At 52.9% G+C, this 13,426-nt stretch overlaps 2 protein-coding genes across 4 annotated transcripts; one reads left to right on the top strand and one right to left on the bottom strand.

The window, feature by feature from the left end:
- Nucleotides 1–1,000: 1,000 nt before the first annotated feature.
- CBLN3 (cerebellin 3 precursor) lies at nt 1,001–3,062 on the bottom strand. Its single transcript, XM_045569617.1, has 3 exons — nt 2,615–3,062; nt 2,144–2,263; nt 1,001–1,849 (listed from the first exon to the last, which is right to left on the bottom strand). The coding sequence occupies exons 1-3, from the start codon at nt 2,936–2,938 to the stop codon at nt 1,652–1,654; spliced, it is 642 nt and encodes a 213-aa protein (XP_045425573.1). The 5' UTR covers nt 2,939–3,062; the 3' UTR covers nt 1,001–1,651.
- Nucleotides 3,063–3,820: 758 nt separating this feature from the next.
- KHNYN (KH and NYN domain containing) lies at nt 3,821–13,425 on the top strand. Of its 3 annotated transcripts, XM_045569533.1 has the most exons (9): nt 3,829–4,002; nt 4,476–4,528; nt 4,703–4,920; nt 5,449–6,560; nt 6,713–6,843; nt 6,928–7,024; nt 9,698–9,805; nt 10,012–10,113; nt 10,618–13,425. In XM_045569533.1, the coding sequence occupies exons 2-9, from the start codon at nt 4,486–4,488 to the stop codon at nt 10,865–10,867; spliced, it is 2,061 nt and encodes a 686-aa protein (XP_045425489.1). In that variant the 5' UTR covers nt 3,829–4,002; nt 4,476–4,485; the 3' UTR covers nt 10,868–13,425. The 3 variants fall into 3 exon arrangements, with proteins under 3 accessions (XP_045425497.1, XP_045425489.1, XP_045425504.1); XM_045569541.1 differs by lacking the exon at nt 4,476–4,528 and having other exon boundaries at nt 3,821–4,002; XM_045569548.1 differs by lacking the exons at nt 3,829–4,002; nt 4,476–4,528 and adding an exon at nt 4,161–4,253.
- Nucleotide 13,426: the final 1 nt, after the last annotated feature.

The following is a 13,426-nucleotide window of genomic DNA, read 5'->3' as shown; positions in this document are numbered from 1 at the left end:
TTTTTTTTTTTGAGACAGGGTGTCACTCTGTTGCCCAGGATAGACAGAGTGCAGTGGCATCGTAATAGGTCACTACAACCTCAAACTCCTGGATTCAAGTGATCTGCCTGCCTCAGCCTCCTGAGTGGCTGGTACTACAAGTGCACACCATCACACTTGGCTAATTTTTCTATTTTTTGTAGAGATGGGGGTCTTTCTATGTTGCTCAGGCTGGTATTGAACTCCTGGCCTTAAGCAATCCTCCCACCCTGGCCTCTCAAAGTGCTTGGAGTGCAGACGTGAACCACTGCACCTGGCCCGTTTTTTTTAACCACAAATTCACATTGGTACTTCCTATGTAACTCAAACATTACTAAATCCCTTTTAATTTGACTGTAATATACACTTTCATATTTATTTTCTCTACAACATACTTGCTTGTATCCTGTAACCCTTGATCCAAACTGTACTGGCATCCTCTCTTTAGTGATCCTGTAGTATCTCATCCACCACCATTCTCTACTTACTTTATTGATAGATTCATCCATGCTAGGCCAATGGGACAGTGGCATCAGATGAGAGAGATAGAGTTTATGATACTAGTGGGAGAGAAGTTGAAGTGGTGAATCACGGAATCCCAGGTAACAGGAAGCTTATGAAGGAGAAGACAGCATGGATCAGGAGAAAGAAGAGAGATGGAAACAGGCTAGAACAGGCACAGTGAAAGTAACTGGGTGAGAGAGCTGGGAGGAAGGAGGTGGCAGAGTGTGGAGTGATTGAAGTTTAGAATTCCAACGTGGAGCAGTTGCAGGAAGTGGCTAAGCAAGAGGATGCATGGTCACTGATGTGTTCCATGGACTACGTGTGACCTTCTACCCCCATCTCCAGCTCTGTATACCAACTCTCAGCTCTGCCCTAGGCCAGAGCAAACACACACACCCAAGTTTCAGATGGGGAGGTAAGGGCCAGAGTCCATCTGGGACCTGTCACACAGGGACAGCCAGGATCCCTCGCTGCCAACTGCCCCTCTACACATGCGAAATGTTTACATGTTCAGGCTAGGCACATCCCCCTTCCTGCCTCACCAGCCCTAGACTCAGGCTGCTCTGTGGCCCTCCCTAAACTTCTGCTTGTGGCTGAGCCTCCCGCCCTAGCCCATACGGTGCTGGTTCAGTTTCTGATGATGCTGGCAGAGATCTGGAGATCTGTGATGCTGGCACTCCTCACAGGAAGAAGCCTGCAGAGTATGCTAAGGCTAGTCCATCTGGGCCCCTGTGGGGGCCTGTCAGGCTCACCTGTGCCACCTGTCCCCAAATGGCACGGAGCAGGAAGCTGGGGTAGGGGAACAGGAGGAGCAGAGATTGCAAAGTAGTATAGGCCTCCCTATCTGCCAAACGTTGCCCTGATTGGGGGCTGCAGGGATGAAGAGATGCAGCAGGTAGCTGGGAGGGCAACTAGGGGTGGGTGGGAAGGGCCAGGTTCAGAGATGCCATAGCCTTGCTCTTTTCTACTATTAACCTTGGGTGTTTGACACAGGGTCCCATGCAAGGAGGTGGGATACCGGCAGCCAGAGGGAGCCTCTCTCTTGCCCCAAAGATGCTCTTTCTGGAGCAAGAGAGGGCAGAAGGCAATGGTCAGAGGTTGGATTCCCATCCCTGAAAGGCCTGGGCCTTCAGAGGGGGAAGATGAGGAAGCCAGAGAAGCTAGAGTATTTCCAGCCACCCAGCAGATTCCCCCGACGCAGGCGCAGGGACACCCGGTCCCCGGGGTCCAAGGGCAGTAGCACAGAGCTGGTGGCTGCCTCCCGGGTCACATCAGGGTCGTTGGCAAAGGCTGAGATGACAGGCCATGTGTTCAGCATCAGGCTCACCTGGGGAGGGGAGCCCAGTTAGCACCCATCTCCCAGCGCTTAGCTCAGGACCCTCACTTTCCCAAGGGCTTCCTCTGGGGAACCTGGAGTGGGATGGACCCTCCTGGAAGGGTTGAGGGGTGGCCAGCCTTTGACTCCAAACGTTCTCCACACTCTGCCAGGCAGGCCTGTTTCTCCCCTGCTCCTCGCCCCCAGGACATGGGTCAATGGAGGGTCTGCCTAGAGGTCAGACGGGCTCCACTTATTCCCCCTCCTCTCTCCTGAGCTGGGGATGGGGCCCAGCGCTCAGATCACCTGGACGGTTTGGCGGTTGTACACTTTTACCACATGGAACCGGAAGCTGTAGACACCCCGGACAGGGGCCACGAAGGAGCCAGAGGCCCGGTCAAAGCCGCCGCCCTCGTTCACCAGCACCTGGGGGAAGCAGACCCTGCTGAGTGGGGCTGGGGGAAGCCTGTGCCCAGGGATACCACTGGGATTGGGAGAAGGGGCAGTGGGTAAGGAGCAGAAAGGGTGGCAAGTGGGATTGAAGAGGAATGTATGGATTCAAAAGAAATATGAGAGGGGCGAGAGGAGAGGTGTGTGTGTGTGTGTGTGTGTGTGTGTGTGTGTGTGTGAGTGGGGTCGAGGGGCAACTGGCCAGATTAGAGAAAGATGTAGGGAGCTGTTTTCTCAAAGTCTGAGGATGACAAAGTGGGCTTGGACAACTGGTTCCAGGTCCTTGTAGCGTCCTTCCAGGTCTCCTGGACAAGGTAGGGGGATTACCTGGTCGAAGTAGATGGCCCCACTGGTGCCGTTGCCGGTCTCCCCTGCTGGCTCATGGTGATGGCTTCGAACTGCAGCAAATGCCACTCGTCCGGGGGGCGCCTCTCCCAGGGCTGCTCCTCCAGGCCCCCCTGCAGCAGCTCGGCCAGGCTCACAGACCACCAAGCATTCACCCTCCAGCAGGACAGGTTCTGACCCCTCCTGAGCCCACGCAGCCCCCAGGGCCAGAAGCGCCAGGGCCAAAGGCAGCCCGGGGCTGTGTGGGGGACCCGGTAGCTTCCCTCTCAACATGGCTGAGTGGCTCTGCAATCCACAAGTCCCCATCTGCTGCCCCCTTTCTACTCCTTTCTGTTTCTGCTCCTCTCCTCAACTCTCCCCAAGGTCACCCTGCTCTTCAGCCCTCTCTAGGCCCCCCCCTGCACCCCCTCTCCATACCTCTGTGTGTCCCGCGGCTCTGTCCTGCCTCCCACTCAGTTACTCCTGCTGTCACTGCAGTTCCCTCCTCCTTGGCAGAACATGAAGTGACAGCAGTTGGGCTTTGGGAGGGAGAGGAGGGATGAAGCCACCCGACAGGAGGGCTACAGCCAGAGCTCCAGGGCAGCCCGTCCGTACAGGACAGCACTGAGGCAGGACCTGGGGGATGGAGAACATGGGTGTGTGTGTGTGTGCGTGTGTGTGTGTGAGAAAGTGTGCCTGTGTGCATGTGCAAGAGATGGCCCCTATGGTCCCTGCCTCCTCCTCATTCCTCCCCTCTTCAAAACTCCTCACAAATCAACAGCCTTTCTCCGTGGCGTATTTCCATTTGTTGGAAGAAAGGGGTGTCCTTGTTTTTCTCCCCATGATTGTTTTGGTGGAAAGTGCTTGGGCCATGAGCACCACTATCTTGTGACCCTGGTCCAGTCATGTTCCCTCTTTGGTCTTCCACATCTTTTCCCGAGGGGACCAACTTTCAACCAGTGGTTCCTCTTTCCCGGGAAACATCTGCGTAGGGCGCGAGAACCCCGAGAGGCGAGACGAACGGGAGGGCTGGCGGGAGGCGCGCAGGGGGACCGCGGGCCCCGCCGGTTGCGCAGGGCCGGGCCGTCGGGGACGCGGGGGCGGCGGGGCGGGCGGGAGGCGCGAGCGCGCAGCCAGACCGAGGCCCAGGCCCCGTGCAGGCCCAGCCCCGGGAGGAGCCGGCTGACTCCGCCCCAGGCCAGGAAGTGACTCAAAAACCACTTTGAGATGTGGAGAAGAGAGGTCCCCGTTGGGTGAGGAACCCGGGAAGGCCCGCCCAGACTCGGGCCCCCTTGCCCTTGGCCCCAGGGGTGGAGGCCGGGCGAAGCGGGGGCCCGGCTGGCACCGAGAGGGGCCGACGCGACCCGAGGCCGGAGCGGGTGGCCCAGGCGGTAGGCGCGCCCCTCCCCCGCGCCCGGAGCCGGGGCGGGAGGCCGCGGCGGGGAGCCGACCCGGCCGGGGGCGGGTCTGGGCCCCGGGTGGGGCGCATGACGGGATGGAGGGGGCCTGGGGACTGCGGACGGCTGGGGGAGGGGTGGGAGTGGCTAGAACCTTGGAAATGGCAGACAAGGGGCCTCAGAGGACAGCCCAGTGCAAGCCCCTGGAGAGAATTCATCTTTAAGAAGCCGTCTTGGACTCGGAGGTTGGGAAGTAATCAGGAGATGGGCTGGTTCGTCACCTGTCCATTCCTTCTGGCCTCCAGACCGAGCTGGAACATTCCCCACCCCCTTCCTGCTCAGGGCTGTGGTCATTTTTCCAGAGGCTAGACTCCCCTCCTAGATAGACAGCCTTGTTTACCCATGACTTCCTCTCGGGGGAGAAGGCCGCCCCAGAATAATCTGACAAATTCCTTCCTTTCCCCTAGATGGATTCAGATGGATGTTACCTCCTGGGGTTGTTTACCAGAACTGAAACTAGGTGCGACCTGTTGCTCGCTGGTGTAGGCTAGCTAGTGTGGGCGGGGAGGCCAGGATTTGGGTAGAGGGGACAGTGAGGCTCTGAGCAGCCTTCTCCCCTTTCAGGGCTGGGGGAAGCAGCCATGCCTACCTGGGAGGGGACCGTGAGGCTCTGAGCAGCCTTCTCCCCTTACAGGGTTGGAGGAAGCAGCCATGCCTACCTGGGAGGCTGGCGGCCCACCCCCTGACCGCTTTGCGGTGTCTGCGGAGGCTGAGGACAAGGTGCGGCAGCAGCAGCTGCATGTGGAGCGTATCTTCCGCGTGGGCATGAGCGTCCTCCCGAAGGACTGTCCGCAGAACCCTCACATCTGGCTGCAGCTGGAGGGCCCCAAGGAGAACGCCAGCAGAGCCAAGGTGACCTCCTCTCCTTGATCCTTCTAGGCAACAAGGACTCCCACCCCAGGGAGCCAGAGGGAGGAGGGGGCTGGGGAGGATCTGCACCTCTTGGTTGTCTCACTGGCAACCAGAATGCACCCGAGCTTTGAGGGACTTCCCAACTCTGTATTTGTCTAGAGTTTTGTCTTAATTTCTGCAGTGATGGCACCGGTTCTGCCAGAACTTCGGGACAAATCACTCTGTGATATTTGGGAGAGTAGAGAGAATCCCACTGAGCAAGCAGGCCTTACCAAAGAGTCCACTGCGGGGCGGGAGGCTGGGCTACGGTGCTTCCTTTGGAATCAGGCTGGGGTTCCAATATGGCTTCACCACCTAGCAGCCTAGTAATCGGCGTCTCAGTTTCCTTATCTATAAAATGGGAATAAGCAGTATCCATGTAGATTATTCCAGGTATCCTGGAACTTGGGGCAGCGCAATGAGCCTGAATGGATGGCTGGGCCACTTAGGATTCCAGAACTTTCCTTTTTCTGACCTTCTCGCCACCAGGAGTACCTGAAAGGTCTTTGCAGCCCAGAGCTGCAGGATGAAATCCACTACCCACCCAAGCTGCATTGCATCTTCCTGGGAGCCCAGGGATTTTTCCTTGACTGTCTGACCTGGAGCACATCAGCCCACCTGGTGCCTGGAGCGCCTGGCTCACTGATGATCAGTGGCCTTGCTGAGGCCTTTGTCATGGCTCAGAGCCGGGTGGAGGGGCTTGTGGAGCGGCTGAGCTGGGACTTTCAGCCAGGGTCATCCCTGGGAGCCTCTCAGTGTGCTGGGGTGCTGGAAGACTTCTCTGCCCTGCTGCAGCCCTGGGGGGATGCCCACAGAGAGGCCCTGCTGCAGCTGCCCCTGGCAGTCCAGGAGGAGTTGTTGAGTCTGGTGCAGGAGGTGTCCGGGGGGCAGGAGCCGCAAGCACTTTCCTCTTGGGAGGAGGGGAGCCCAGGCTTGCTGGGTGTTCAGCACCAGGAAGTCAGAGCTTTCCTGAGTGACGGCAGGGAGTCCCTGGACACTGGATCCATGGGGTGGGGAGAGTCAAGGGGAGGGAGGGGAGAGAGTTATGCTGTGGAGAAGGAGGAAGGGAAACCGAGCGGTCCCAGGGAGATGGATTTGGGGTTGAAGGAGCTGCCTGGGGAAGAAGCCTGGGAGAGAGAAGTGGCTTTTAGGCCACAGTTAGTGCCTAAAGGGGCAAAGGAGGGGAGGCCCCTGAAAGGGAAGGGCTTGGGGAAGGAGGGGGTGCCTCAGGAAAGAGGAGGGGTCTATGTCCAGGGTGAGCCTCCTGGTGCCTATGGCCCCTGTCAGAGGGCAGCTCAACCCCGGGGAGCCTCCCTCCTCCAGCGGCTCCACAATGGGCAAGCCTCACCTCCAAGAGTGCCTAGCCCTCCACCTGCGCCCGAACCCCCATGGCACTGTGGAGACAGGGCAGACAAACAGCAGTCCGTGGCTCGAGGTCGGGGGTCTCCATGGAAACGAGGTACCCGGGGGGGCAACTTGGTGACTGGCACACAGCGTTTCCAGGAGGCCCTACAGGATCCTTTCACCCTGTGTCTTGCCAACGTGCCCGGCCAGCCAGACCTCCGCCATATTGTCATTGATGGCAGCAACGTGGCCATGGTGTGAGTACCTGGCAGGGCTTAGGGTCCTAGGGAGGGGGGATGAGACAGGGATCTTTGTGCACCATGGGACATGTACTGAGGGGCCAGCACTGCAGCCAGGCTGCCAGGCCCCTCCTCTGGGCCCCCAGAGTGCTGACCCCTTCCCACTGCAGGCATGGCCTCCAGCACTACTTCTCCAGCCGGGGCATTGCCATTGCTGTGCAGTACTTCTGGGACCGTGGCCACCGTGACATAACTGTCTTTGTGCCTCAGTGGCGGTTCAGTAAAGATGCCAGGGTCAGAGGTGAGTTGGGCTTAGTCTTCTGTGTTCTGGGGTAGGTTCTATCGCCACCTTGAGGAGAACCCTGCTGTGTTGTTCTTTTTCTAGAGAGTCACTTCCTACAAAAGCTGTACTCCCTCAGCCTGCTTTCCCTTACCCCCTCACGAGTCATGGATGGCAAGAGGATCTCCTCCTATGATGACAGGTACTGGCTTCTCTCCTGGCCCCAGGCTTAATATTCAAGGAAGCTAGTAGGAGATTGAGGGAGAGATACTCCTGACCATAAGCCTTGGTAGTGGGAAAGAGGCCAGTCATTCCACCCATGTGCCCTTATGACTGGGAGGTAAACCTGCCCTGCAGGTGAGATGAGACGGATTGTAGACAACTGTGTTTGCCCATTCATCAGTCTTCATTCATCAAACTAAATGACACCTCTTTTATCTAGTGCCTTACTATCTAGAAAGTGCTGGTTTAATGGAAGGATGGGAAAGCTGGTGACATAAATAGCTGACAGTTGCTTTCTTATAACCCGAATTTCCAAACATGTAGAGAAACTCCTTCAACATTGTGGAAAAACCAGAGTAAACATTCAAAATAACAAGTAAAATAAAGAAACACAATCCACGAATAATAGGACTATACAAAACATAGTATAGTAGAAAGATCACTGGACTTAGAATTGGAACATCTGAATTTGAGCCCCAAAGTTGCAGTACTCATTGACTTTGACTGTGGACCCTCTCTTAGCGAATGAGCCTTTTTGTCTCAGGGTCCTACTCCATTCATTCACCTCCCCTTGTGGAAATCTAAAGGAGATCATGTACCTTGAGTGAGGCAAGAGTACAGTGACATTCCCTCTCAACTTTGCACAGGCCCAGTCAGGTGTGGCAGAGGGCATCGTCTCCATTCTGTAGATGTGCAGACAGAGATTAAGAGTGGATAACTGTCTTTGCAAAGGACAAATTAGACCTCAAAGCTGCCAGATGGCTTGAATGAAAAATACAGGGCACACTTCTGCCACAGTGTGCATACAGGGTGTGGGAGATGGGCAGATTTTAAAAGCTAATTAACCAACTTAAAATTTTTATAAATTCTTTCTTTTAAAAGGATTAAAAAAATAAATTTACATGTTCTTTATTCTTTAGGACATTATTGGGTTTTGAAAATTTAGTTTCCAAACCTTAGTGATTTTATACTTTTCCTTTTAAAATACCATTTACTCCTTAACAAGTGAATGGTGTTCTACAAAAAGGCAGTTCACTTTCTCCCAGTGCTATTCTGTTTTATGCCTAGATTTCACAGATTACCAAGATACGGAACCTCTTTTCCACACCAGCATTGAAACAGAATTGAAACTGAAGATTGAGTCAGTTTTAATGAATTTTAAAGGCACGTGTCTGTGCAGTTGTGTAGGACCTGGTGGGCAGATAATACAATACAAATTGGGAATTTTGCCCAGTAACAGTGAATAAGCACAGTGGTGCACAGTACAGACCTCCTGAATGAATGCTGCTGAACACCATATAACATGATAGTAGTAAAATATGCTTAACCAGAAAATACCTCTTGTAGACCATATGTATACCATACACATTTATATGTCATTCCCTGAAATTGTTTCTCAGACACTCAGAACCAGACATCTGTCATACCTAATCCTGACTCCTGGTCCCCTCTGTACCACACTGTCTTTCATATACCAACTGCCCACTTAGTTGTAGGTGCATGGCCTGCAGGAGGAAGTGGGAATGCTGGAAACGAGACCTGATTCTTTTTTTTTTTTAATTTTTTCCCTTTTTTTGAGTTGATTTTTCAGCAAAGGACCTGACTCTTAACTTCAAAGAACCAAAAGAAACTAAAAACTATAAATCAAACATTACAGGAACCCAGAGGGAAGGAAACCCCTTTCTGGCAAGGGCTTTGTGGGAAGGGAGGGATTTGCAAGTTTTTTATTGATTGAGAAGGATGTGGGATGGCTTGGATCTCTTGGTTTCTAAACCCGTCAAAAAAACCACCACCTACCACCTCATGAGTCCTACCCCAGTCCTGTGGAATCAGAATTATTGAAGTGGCACCCAGGCATCAATTTTTTCAAAGTTCCCCTGGTGATTCTGTTCATCAGCAAGGTTTGGGAAGCACCTTCCAGATGGAGGTAATAGTTTCAGAAACATGGAAGTTAGACAGCACAGGGCATGTTTGGAGAGCAGGGTGTCATCTGATCATTGATTGTGGCTGGAGTTGAGGGTACGTTAGGTAATACTGGGAGAGAGAAGGCTGGAAGGGTGACTTGGAGCTGGGTTCTCGAGGGCCTTAGCTGCCAGGCCTGGGCCTGGGGACTTTCTTCGGCAGATAAACAGCAGGTGTGGAAGAGTTTTATGTAGGGGAAGAGGATGCTTTCGTGGAGGAGGGCAGGAGAGCCTGGAGGGTGGTGAATGGTTACAGGCAGGGGATCCCCCCCCTTGTTGGGAAGCTGTGCATTATCTCAGTTGCAATATCTGCATTACTAAGGTGGTAATGGTGGGACTGGAAAGGAAAGGAGCAGAGTGGAAGGCTTTTCAGAGGAAGAACACGTGGATTTGTGAGGGACTAGTGGTGTAGGGTGGAAGACAGAGCCAGATCTGACTGTCTCCTACTAACAAGGCAAAGTGTTGGGTAAAGGATTGTGGTGAGTGGATGAGATGCTATTAGGCGATCACCTTGCATTGTCTTTATTTTCTCTGTAACCCATGGCACCTGTATCTAGTCAGTCACCTGTACCTGGGTCAAGATGAATGGGGGAGGCAGATCTCCATCAGCAGAAGGAGGTCATGGGAGTCAGTAACACTTCGGGGTTGAGGCCTCGGAGAATCCCAGAATGGTTGCCGTGGTTTTGGGACAGGTTCATGGTGAAGCTGGCTGAAGAGACCGACGGGATCATTGTCTCCAATGACCAGTTCCGGGACCTGGCAGAGGAGTCGGAGAAGTGGATGGCAATCATCAGAGAGCGGTGAGGGAGCCCTTCCCTGACAATAGGGCATGGACTCAGACCTTTCTCTAAAACCAGCTCTGCTCTGGCTGCCGGGTGAGAACTCTGGAATGAACTTAAGTTACCTTGGAGGATGGTAGCCAGCAGCTTCTGGTGGTGGTGATCTCAGCGGTGTGGGAGGTGGGCAAGGGCCCCCCTGTGGCCACACATTCTCTTTCCCTGTCTAGCCTGCTGCCCTTTACCTTCGTGGGAAACCTCTTCATGGTCCCTGATGATCCGCTGGGGCGAAATGGCCCTACCCTGGATGAGTTCTTGAAGAAGCCAGCCAGGTAATGCCCCGGACTCCTGCAGGCAGCCCCTTGCCCTGCCCCTCCCTCTGCAGGCCTGGAGACTTGGCTGGAAGTGTGACCTCAATTTGGGCCAGCTTAATTCTGCAGGAGCTTAAGTTGCCTTGGGCTTGCCCTTTATAAGCTTCCTAGGGAAGACTGACACAGAACCTTCTGGCTGGGAGGGAAACACCTGCTTCCTGTTTCCCTTAATCAGTGTGTTTGGTGGAGTTATTTGGAAGATGGTTGCTTGTATGGGTAGCCAGTTGTATTCAGCACACCCTCTGCTGGACCATTAAGTAAGGGATTAGTTTAGGACTAGAACTAGATCATAGTAGTGGCAGGGTTCGCCTTTCCTGGTTCCGAAGAACTGTCGGTTTCCCCTTCAGAAGTGGGTTGATGCTGCCGCTCAGTGGTCATCTTGGGGAACTTCAGGATTGCTCCCCCAGAGCCAGGGATTTATTTCTCTCCAGGATGCTCAGCACTTCTTGTTCTGTTTCTTCCCAGGACACAGGAGTCTTCTACGGCTCACAGTCCTTCCAAGGGCTTCACAGAACATGGTAATCAGCAGCAGGGGAGAGAAGAGGAAAAAGGCGGTGGTGGCATTCGGAAGAACCGGGAGACAGAGCGGCTCCGGCGCCAGCTGCTGGAGGTGTTTTGGGGTCAGGATCACAAGGTGGACTTCATCCTGCAGCGGGAGCCATACTGCCGGGACATTAATCAGCTGTCTGAGGCCCTGCTCAGTCTCAACTTCTGAGCCTCACCTGCTTGAGTGGTTGCAGCCCTGTCAGCTCCAGCCTCCCCCAGCTCAGCCCCTTCTGTGAGAGTCTTTCTGCTGCTCAGACTCTGACCCAGCCTCACTCTGAGTTGGTACTTTGGGTAAGGAAGCACCGAGGAAGAACATTCGAGTATGGAGAATGTTTTTGCCTGGGGCACTTTGGGGACAGGTCCATAAAGTGACCTGATCTCACCTCGAGTGAGGATCTCAACCAGCTCTCAAGAGGTTCTGCTCAGTCTTAACTTCTCAGCCTTGCCTTAGTACAGGTTTCTGTAAGTCCCGGGGACTAGGGCTATTGGCTCCACCTCTAAGTGAGTTGGGGTGGAGGCTAGGGTGGGTGGGAGGTAGCAGGAAGCTAAGCCTTTCCTCCCCCTAGTGTTGCTCTGGATGGTCAGAAGACAGGCTGCTTCCCAGGCCTGGCTAGGCTCCTGGGAGTGGAGGGAATGCTAGGCCCTGGCAGGGCTATAGTATTCCATGGGCTGGGTTGCAGTAGGGTAGCAGTGAGCTGGTGAAGAAGGCAGAGAGGGATTTGGCTTGTGGTCTCAGCTGTGCTTGCCTGTGACCCTGATTGAGCTGCTTGGCCTTTACTTCTGTCTATAAATCAGGGGTAAAAATACCTGTTGGGAGGAGAAATGAGAACATGGAGGAAAGCTACTTGGAGGAAAGGTACTTGGACCAAGTCTTAGGTAGCTGCCTGTGGCTGTACAGGCTCCCTAACCCAAACCTCACTTTCAGAGAGATGTGGGTCCTGTATCTCCAGGGCCCATACCCTAGGTTTTAACACTGTGTCCTCAGTATAACATGCCCTATAATGGCTGCATTCCTTTTGGGCAACCTCCAAAATCCACATTTAGAAAATAGTTAAATTAGGGGTTACTGTTTGCTTTACCAGAATACTCTCAGGGTTCCTATAAATGGCAGCTCTTCTGTTGCATTCAAGTGTTTGTTTACAGACTAACAAATGTGTCAGAAAGTCCTGGTTAGATGCACTTACTGAAGTGTTGAGAGCATTCACCAAATTGATGAAGTCATGCTCTGCAATCGACCATGTTAATGTGATCTGACCCTAATATTTTTGCTACAGAAGACATATGCTGCATAAAGCGAGGCACGCTTCTGCTTTGTGCATGTGTATATGGGGATGGGAGGGCTTATAGAGGTTGAACCAATTGGTTCTACATGAACCAATTTGCTGGAAAATGAAAACTACAGAATCGGAGTTGGAAGGCACCTGATTAGCCACCAGAGCAACTCTGCTGTCACATCAGGAGATGCTCTCTCCACTCTGATTCCTACAGGTCATTGCCCTGTGTCTGCTTTTAAGTCCTGTGGCAAGGAATTTACTACCTTCAAGGTAGTACATTCCTTATGTGGACAGTAATAATCAGGAGTCCTTCCTTTAGTGCAGCCTAAAATATGCTTTTCTATCACTTTTACCTCTGAGGCCAGTCATTCCCCCAGGAACAATACAGAGCCAGTTAACTTCCTTGAGTCCAAGAGCTGATAAAGAAGCGGGACAGGTGCCCCTGGGTTCTGTTCTGTCTGGGCCCTGCAGTGAGTCCCTGGACAAGATCCTTTTCTAGCTCTGACTTCTGCCTCCCTCTGAGTGGCACAGGGAGTTGAATACTGCATGGAGATCAGAATAATGGGGAGGGTCCCCAGGTCCTAGTGTCTTCCCCCTTTCCGCTATTGGTGATTTACACTAGCCCATATTGACCTAGGCTGGAGGCAGGTGTGTTGGAGACAAGCTGGTCATAGTCCCCTGAGAAGAAAGGAGATTGGTTAATATGGCCTGAACTGGGACTGGGAGAACTACTTCTGGTCAAGTTATGGCAGATATCATAACTTATGACTTTTTTTTTCCTGATAGGGTTGGATTTATAGTTCTTGATTAGTTCCTTGCCCTTTTCACTTTCAGTGATGGTGGGTATGCAGAGGGCCAGAGGTATCTTCTGCCCTTTTCTGCTAAGGGCTCTGGTTTGACTGAAGTGGCTATAATCAGATGAGAGGCAAGTCCTAGGCTTCTTATAAACAGGGATGCTGGCTTTATCCTGCTGCAGCTTGATAAACTGGGACTACCGTACCACCGTGTGACTGCTTTATTAATTCACTGCCACTTGGTGACACAGACTGAAGGCTGACCTATACCTGGGCCTCACCTCTTCCTCTGCTGACATCCTATGGCACCCTGTGACAGGCATGCAGGGTAACTACAGAACCCACTAGAAATGGGTCATTTTCTCTTGTCTCTTAATTTTTAATTATTATGGGTAAATAATAGTTGTATGTCTTTATAGGGTACGTGTGATGTTTTGATACATGCATATAATGTGAATCTCTTATCTTTTAATTGCTACCTTTATCATAACCTCATGCCCTGCATTTGTGACCAGCTCTTTTGGCAACAGAGGGACCAAGAAGGAAGAGGGTGAGGAGAGATGTTGCCCATTGTAACATTCAAAACCCCATGTAGGGGAAAGAATCATTTAGGATGACATTCCTTGAAATAAATTCCAGAAGACTCTAGGCCAAAGAGAT

This window comes from Lemur catta, chromosome 1, assembly GCF_020740605.2.
Source record: "Lemur catta isolate mLemCat1 chromosome 1, mLemCat1.pri, whole genome shotgun sequence".
Classification (NCBI taxonomy): domain Eukaryota; kingdom Metazoa; phylum Chordata; class Mammalia; order Primates; family Lemuridae; genus Lemur; species Lemur catta.
The sequence above is the reverse complement of the archived record's forward strand: the minus strand, read 5'-3'. Positions and strand labels throughout refer to the sequence as shown.